Raw genomic sequence first — 8,496 nt, forward strand, 5'->3', positions numbered from 1 at the left:
TGTGGGTGGGGAGTCCTGTGGGTGGGGCGTCCTGTGGGTGGAGTCCTGTGGGTGGGTGGAGTCCTGTGGGTGGGTGGAGTCCTATGGGAGGGGAGTCCTGTGGTGGGGAGTCCTGTGGTGGGGAGTCCTGTGGGTGGGGATTCCTGCGGGTACGGAGTCCTGTGGATAGGGAGTCCAGTGGGTAAAGAACCAGCTGTGTACCTGCTAGGTGACACACCAGCCCCATGTGCAGTGATGCAGGGTTCCTGCGTGATGAGAGGAGCCTCCAGGGAGGTTTAATTTTAGTTCCTTTCCTTTTAGACAGCCCCATGTGGTCTGCTCCCGGGATGTCCGATCCGGTCAGCACGGGCCCGTGAGGTGCACCCAGGCCAGCCAGGCCATGGCATCTGCCTGCTGGGGGCTGCGTCCCCGCTGCAGGGCAGGACTTGGCGTCTCAGCTCTGCCACCTTCTAACTCCCCCACCTTGAGCTGCTGCTTCCACCAGCCCGTTTCCTCCTTGGAAACCTGGAGTGGTGACCCCACTTCACAGGTGTTACCGGAGCCCACGCACGGCGAGTTAATCACAGCTGTCCTGCACACTGCCCTCCCATGGGGCCCGAGGCCACAGCACTGCTGTCCATGGCCCTGAACCAAGGGCGCCTCTCTCTCACTGAGCCCAGGCAGGCTTCAAGCGGAGCCCGTCTCCCTCGTCACTGAAGATAAGCCGTCCCGCTCTTGGCCTCGTCACTGGGGGAGCAGACACAGCGAGGGGCAGGAGACGGGCTCAGTGTCGCCTGTGGGTCCCACAATGCTGGGCGAGGCCTCCTGAGTGATGGCCGCCTCTGCCACTCACCCTGGGGACCGGTCCCTGTGCAGCTGCACAGTTCACAGGACACAATCCTCTTTCTCTCTGCCTAGGTGGGGCAGGAGACAGGAGGCCCCATCTTGGAAAAGGAAAGAGAACAGCCAGAGAGAAGTCCCTTGTCCCTGGCACAGCAGGGGCCACAGCCACCGCAGGGTCATCTGTCTACAGCAGCCCAGAGAAAAGTGCCTCCTCCCCTGTGGTACTCACCAGCTGGGTGGAGAACCAGAGTCCCTGCTAGCCCACTGGGCTTAAAAAACAAAAAGTGGTGGCAGCCAGGCGCAGTGGCTCACGCCTGTAAGCTGAGCACTTTGGGAGGCTGAGGTGGGTAGATCATGAGGTCAGGAGACTGAGACCATCTTGGTTGATACGGTGAAACCCTGTCTCTACTAAAAATACAAAAAATTAGCCGGGTGTGGGTAGCACACGCCTGTAGTCCCAGCTACTCGGGAGGCTGAGGCAGGAGAATTGCTTGAACCTGGGAGGCGGAGGTTGCAGTGAGCTGAGATCGCGCCACTGCACTCCAGCCTGGTGACAGAGCGAGACTCCGTCTCAAAACAAACAAAAAAACCCCCACAAAAAGCGGGGGCTTCTTGCTGAACCCCCTTCCAAAAGAAAACAGAGAGGTTCTCTGCTGAGACAGCATTTGAAGCTGGCCCACAGCCACAGCGTCCACATGCTCCTTACAGCAGCAGGAACTGCCGACCCGGGCGAGTTGACGACCCAAACCCCACAAAGGCCCGAGCGGGGCTGGTGAAGGCAGGGGCTGGGTCTCATGGGTTGGCCGCTCCTCCGATACTGGAGCTGGGCTGTCCCTCGGCAGCAGGGCAGCGGGCCTGGGTAGGCAAGGACCCCAAGAAGTGTCTCCTAAGCCCCACTGATGGGATCGTTTGGCCTCTACTCTGGCCTTTCATTCCAGGGTTCCAGGCCCAGAGGCCACAGGCTGCAAGGAGGCTAAAACGCCATGCTGTGCAGGCTCCACGCGGGGCCTGAGGAAGGTGGGCTTGGGCTGCCCCATGGCCGGAGTGACTTGCTCTTGCCCCTCCGCAGGTGAGTGGGGGACCCCGTTCCGGCCAGATCCGTGCGGCCCGGGTCCCAGCTCCTCTCTCTCCTGTGGGGGCACCACTTCCTGCCTCGAGCAGACCCAGGCAGGGGGTCGGCCCCTGAGAACAGCGAGCTCCAGCCTGCAGGGACCAGGGAGGCAGTGGTCACCTGGCCACCCGCCCCCAGTGTGAACACCCAGCAGTCGTGGCGGAGGCCCTGAGGGATGCTGGTTTTCTTCTTTCAGTCATATGGAAAGCAAACCTTCAACTTACCGTGTTAGGCGTATAAACTCTTCTTTCCCTTTAAGGAGGAGCAGACTTCCCGCTGACAGCCGTGTAACTACCACAGTGGACCCGGAAGCCTAGAGGCCCACGGAAAGCAGAGGGACTGCCCCCACACTCCCCAGCTTCCGCCCACGCAAGGCCAGAGCAACATGGCTCCGAGCTGGAAAATCGAGCTGGGTGACCAAGCCCGGGGCCCCTGCTGGGGAAATGAGGGGACAGTCACAGCCCAGGGAAATAGCACACAACGGCCACAATCCCCCACCCCAGCCCTGCTGCGCAGCTCCCACCAGTCCCAGCTCCACACAAAGCCAGCAGTACCCCAGGAAGGCTGCAGAGGAGCTGAACCCTTGAGATGCCAAGAACAGCCCAGGGCGCGGTCACCAGTCACAGGCCAAGGTCACCGTGTGCGGACGCTGCCCAGCCTGCGACCTGGGTTCTAGGGACGGGACATGAAGACCCCACGGGCGCTGGGTCCACGTGTCTGGGGGGACAGAGCCTTCGGGGGATCTGGAGGGGAGACCCCCAGGGCATCCTGGAATGGGTGGGGCGCCCCCGGAGAGATGAAAGGAGACTCTCCACCACCAGGGCTCACCAGAACCATTCGGGGTCTCCCCCCCACAGAGCCCACTCCGCCGCAGATGGCTTTGCCTCCAGGAGGAACCCCTCGTGGAAAGCCCGTAAGACAGCCATGGGCCATGGCGGCCAGCACGTCCTTCCTGAGTCCCAGCCCAGGGCCTCTGCAGGGGGAGGACAACTCAGGGGCACCGACCTTCACCTCTGCCCCTGTGCTGGGGGCTCTGCGGTGGGCCAGCCGTGGCGCAGCCGATGGTCCCCAGCAGCCCCCAGGCTAAGGGCATTCCCCTATGGGAATCTTGGCTTCCTCTCTTTGGAAAACCCTGAGTTGCCAGGGATACCGTGGGCCCCACACATCCACGTGGACTCTGATCTGGCAGCAGATGCGGCTGGGCTTGCAGGCGCCCTTGGAGACCCCCAGGAAAGAGGATAAGCTCCTGCCCGGGTGCCCGTGTCTGTGGCTGGCCCCCTGGTGTGTGGATCCCGGGGCCTGGAGGAAGCGTGCGTGGGAAGGGGCTGCTTTGTTTCTCAGGAGTAAGGGTCCCCCCTCCTCCCACATCCAGGACACAGCGCCTCCGCACAGGACTTGCTGCTTCGGGGTTGCGAGTAGCACGAGGGGGCCACGGGAAGGTCCCAGAGGGTGAGAGGAGGGTGAGGCCGAGGATGGGAGCAGGGCGGGCTCCCAGGCACCCAGGACGTTCCTGTGGGGAGCTCAGAGGGTGTGCGATCACGGAAGGGGAGCCAGGGCACCTCCAGGGTGAAGACCAGGGAGTGGCAGTCACGCCGTGGAGCGGCTGGTCCCCCCTCCTGCCCACGTCCCCAACGTCCCCCTCGTGCTAACAGAGTCCACACTGAGAGCAGCCGAAGGCGCCGGCAGACGTGGGGAGGAAGGAGGATAAACCCCACCCATGCCTGCTCCCCACTCGCCCCAATCATCAGGGCAGGTCCAGAACAGCCACGCCCAGAGGCACCTGCTGGTGAAGACAGGAAGGGCGCAGGCGGCACAGCTGCAGGCCCCGGTCGCCCTCTGCCTCCCACAGGGAGCCCACAGTCCATTCCTGTGGCTGGCGCCTTCCAGGCCTGTGTCCAGCCACTCCTCTGTACAGCCCACACCCTGCCCACACCCGAGCTCAAGGTGCTGCACCAATGGCCTCCAAAGCCCCCTCTGTCTACAGCAACTGACCCTGAGGTGGCCTGTGGCCCTGCCTGCCAAGAAGCAGGAGTGGGTGCAGGAGGCAGTGGCCTCACACCACAGCCAGCACCGTCCCCTGCGCCAGGCACGTTCTCGGATTCTCCGAGCAGGAAAGAGCTCTTGGGGTAGCCCTAGGCACCTGGCCTCAGCCCCATGCTCCCCAGGGAGGGGGAAGCTAAGGCTCCAGAGAACTGACTGGTGCAGAGACCCATGATGACTCAACTGGTTCCAGCCGGATCCAACCATCGCTATGCCTGAGCTCCTTCTGCAACCCCCTAAGGCAGCCTAAGCTCTGAGAAGCAGGAGGCTTGCCCCACTTCCTGAGCCCAGTGCTGAGCCTGGTGCAGGGTGGCCAAGAGACCCTCTCCTGCAGGTGGAAGGCCCTCCTGGGGATGCACACACAACACACACGTCCACACACACACACATAAACACAGATGCACACATGGTTAAACAACACATGTACACACATGCGCACACATGCACATACATGCACACATGTACATATGCACACACGTATACATAAAACGAATATACACACACATATACACACGCTCACACGTATGCACAACAAACGCATGCACACACACATATAAGCACATGCACACACACGTATACACAACACATACACACATGAACACATACACTACACACATGCACATGCATACATATACACAACATATGTACGCACATGTACACACATGCGCACACATGTATACATAACACGTGCACACATGTGCACACATACACATGCACACACATGCATTCACAATACGTATACATGTGCACACACGTATACACATGTGCACACATACACGTATATACAAAACACGTATACACATGCACACACACGTACACACAGTATACACAACACACGTGTGTGCATGCAGTGTGCACATCCATGCAAGCCCTGCTGTTCATTCTGCCGGCTGCACAGCCACACCGGGCGTCGGCTCTCTGAGGGGCTCCCACACAGGTGCGGCTGGAGTCTGTCGTCCTGGGCAGAGCCAGCACCACCCACAGGACCCCCTGTCCCTCAGGGTGATCCCATCACAGGGACCGGACCCAGTTCTTGTCTCCGAGGAAGCCAGCCACACAGACGCTGTGACACCCCTTACTACAGGCGCAGTCAGTACTCAGGGAGACCGACGGAGCGGACAGAAACGGGCAGCAGCCTGTGCTGGTGAGCACCGGGGAGGTGGCCACGGCCCGCAAGGCTGTGGAGCCCACGCCGAAGCCTCTGACCCCTGCAATCCTGCATCGTCCACCCAGCAATGCCGCAGGCAGCCAGGGAGATGGCGCCCTGCGCCTGGCACCGCACGATCCCCGTCTCCCTGCTCTCCGGTGGCAATGGCGCCTCCCGTCACTGTGAGTGAGGGCTGAAGGCCACCCCGAGTTCCCTCCTTCTCACCCCCACGTCCAAGGAGCACCCAGGCCCGTGGATTCGTCCTGCGGTGAGCACGGCTGGGATGAGGTTCACCATCGGACCCATTTCTAAGAGCACAGTTCCAGGCAACCCCTGCACAGGTGGCAGCTCTGCTGCCGCCCCTGAAAGTTCCTGAAGGCTCTGGGCCATTCAGACAGAAAGGTCAGTGGCGGCAGCACAGGTCTGGCATGAATGCTAATGCCCCACTACTCTAGAACCTTCCACACAGTGTATGCGGGTGAAGGCTGCGATCCCCTCGGGCAAGGGTGGAGACGCATGCCTGGGACAGAACTACGTGGGGCAGGGCCGCTTACGCGCAGAGGTAGTCCAGGGCCAGCTCGGCTCCCGAGCGCCTGGCCGGCGGGTGCTGGGCTGCAAGGCCTGCCTCCCGCAGACGCTGCCTTTCTTCTTTCTTCCGTTCCTTTTTCAGCTTCCTTTCCAGGACCCTCTGCTCTTCTGGGGACAGCCCCAGCTCTGCGTCCGGCACAGGCCTGAGCACAGCTCCTCCCTGAAAGTCAAGGAACACATTAGGCTTTGAAGATGGAGGGTATCCAGACAGGTGCACTGCCTGGGGCTTCCCGAGCCCACCCTCGCCTTGGTAGTGGCCAAAAGCTCTGTCCCCAAGCACCGGGCCCGGCCCAGGCCGACACCATCCTGTTGAGCCTGTGCTACAACAAAGAGACAGACGGTCACGTGAGGATGGCCGGTCCCTTGGGCACGCGCCAGGTGCCGGGGCTAGCTGCCCAGAGGCCCCTTCTCCACCCCCATCCACCTACCACAGACTCTTGCCTCCAGAGGCTCTGTGAGGCCCTGCCCTACCCCGCAGGGCGTGGGAAGATCTGGGCCGGTCCCCAGGTAGGGGATCTATGCCTGTTATCACACAAGCCAGGTGCTGGCCCGGGACAGGACCCAAATCCCGAGGTCGGTGCTTGGGGCCTGCTGCTTTCGGGCAGGTCACTGGCCACCTGGCTCTGCCTGGGCTGCAGGCTGGGGACAGGGAGGGTGACCAGGACCCCAGAGGGAGAGAGAGGGCCCGCTGTGACAATGTGTCTCCAGCCACATCTTGCCAGGAAAACACAGGCCCTCTGTCTTGCCCACCTTCCCCTAATTAACAAAAGAAGTGGATGGCGCAAAGCGTCAGAGCTGGGGCAGCTGGGCCACAGGGTGACCATGAGGTGACCCCAGCCGCTGTCCACACGCTTCATCTTTCCTGGAAAAAATCAGAACATCAGTGTAGACTCTGGGCAAGGCCAGGAGCCCAGGGAAATGGTTTGGGGCATGGGAATCAGAACCAGACACCGCCCACCGGGAGCCAGGGCTTCCAGGAAGGGAGGCCGGGCACGCACAGCCCACACCTGCGCATCCCACCCCAGGGAGAGCAAAGTAAAGTCAGGCAAGGGCCCCCCCCCGACAGATACATATGCAACCCACCCCCCAACACACACACACATTCACAGACTCACCCCCACAGCCAAACAGAGCCCCCATCCCTCACCCATGTTACCACACGGACTCACACACACCCACAAACACATACACCCACACCCGACACCCACACACACCCACCCACACACACACCCACACACAACCACACCCACACACCCAGACACCACGCACACACCCACACTCACATACACCCAGATACACCCACACACACCTAGATACCCGCACACCCAAACCAACCCACACCCAACACACCCATAGACACCCACTCACAAACAACCACACCCAGACACCCACGCACACACACCACACACCCACTCACACCCACATACACCCAAACAGACCTAGACATACCCACACCCACCCACACCCAACACACCCAGACACATACACCCACACACACCCAGACACTCCCCGACACCCCCACACGCCACACCCACTACACCTACACACCCACACACGACACCCAGACACCTATGCACACAAAACACCCACCCACACACCCAACAAATCCACACCCAAACACGCATACACACCGACACCCACACACACCCAGACACCCACGCACAGACCCACCCACATACCCAACAAATCCAGATACCCACAGACACCCACACTCAAGATACCCAAACACACCCACACCCAACACACCCACCCACACACCAGATACCCACGAACATGCACACCCAGACACCCACACACCCACACTTACACACCCACCCACACACCCACACACCCGCCCACACACCCATACCTACACATCCGCCCACACACCCAGACTCCACACCCACCCACACACCCACAGACACCCACACACCCACAGACACCTGCACACCCACCCAGACACCCACAAACACCCAGACACCCACCCACAGAAACCCATACCCAGACATACACCAACACCCACAAACACCCACAGATACCCACAAACACCCAGATACCCAAACACACCCACACACCCGCAGACACCCACACACCCAGAAATCCACAAACACTCACACCCCCACACCCCCACGCCGACACACCCACAGCCACACCCCTAGAGCCTGCCGGGGGTCCATAGCAAGAGGCAAGGCCTGGGGGGCGAGGGGCACCCACCCTGGCAGGTGCCCGGCACAAAGAGGCCGAAGAATCCTGGTGGGAGGACCTGGGCCACCCATACACACAGGGGGGAGGCTCCGAGACCCATCAGGCCAGGCCTGCAGGGCTCTGAGGAGCCAGTATTTTCATGGTAGGGATGTGGACACCCCCAAGGGAGCCTGGTGACTGACCGGCTCCAACCCACTCCACGTCCACCTCCTAGGCCCAGAGCCGCCAACAGGGCAGGCACAGCACAACACCTGGCCCTGAAATGCAAAACCCCTCCCGGCACAGGCCCAGCCTCTGCCCCCACCCCGTGGGCCATGCAGGCCGCCACTGATGAGACAGGCCGCGGCTAATGACACAGGCCGAAGTCCATGACACTGTTAGGGCTGCAGAGGGGCCGCCGCAGTGGCCAAGGGCCTGTCAGCCCACAAGTGTGGGGCACCTGAGCAATGACGGGCCCTGAGCAGGAGGGCAGGCCCTGTGGCAGGGTCCCAGGTTGCTGGCCAGAGCAGTGAGGACAGGGCCAAGGCTGTGGGCAACAGCAACGCAGGCGCTGGCCTGGGATGGATGGCGAGGGGGACCCAGGCCGTCCCATACGGGGGCCAAG

At 61.6% G+C, this 8,496-nt stretch overlaps 1 protein-coding gene across 1 annotated transcript in view; it reads right to left on the reverse strand.

The window, feature by feature from the left end:
* Nucleotides 1-8,496, reverse strand: part of LOC105522419 (chromosome unknown open reading frame, human C7orf50) — a 130,279-nt gene that overhangs the window by 4,369 nt on the left and 117,414 nt on the right. The window contains exon 3 of the mRNA XM_011956943.1: nt 5,675-5,868. Coding sequence (XP_011812333.1) covers nt 5,675-5,868 — 194 coding nt within the window. The remainder of the gene's footprint in view (nt 1-5,674; nt 5,869-8,496) is intronic.

The sequence above is a fragment of the Colobus angolensis genome, unplaced genomic scaffold (assembly GCF_000951035.1).
Source record: "Colobus angolensis palliatus isolate OR3802 unplaced genomic scaffold, Cang.pa_1.0 Scaffold43, whole genome shotgun sequence".
Lineage (NCBI taxonomy): Eukaryota > Metazoa > Chordata > Mammalia > Primates > Cercopithecidae > Colobus > Colobus angolensis.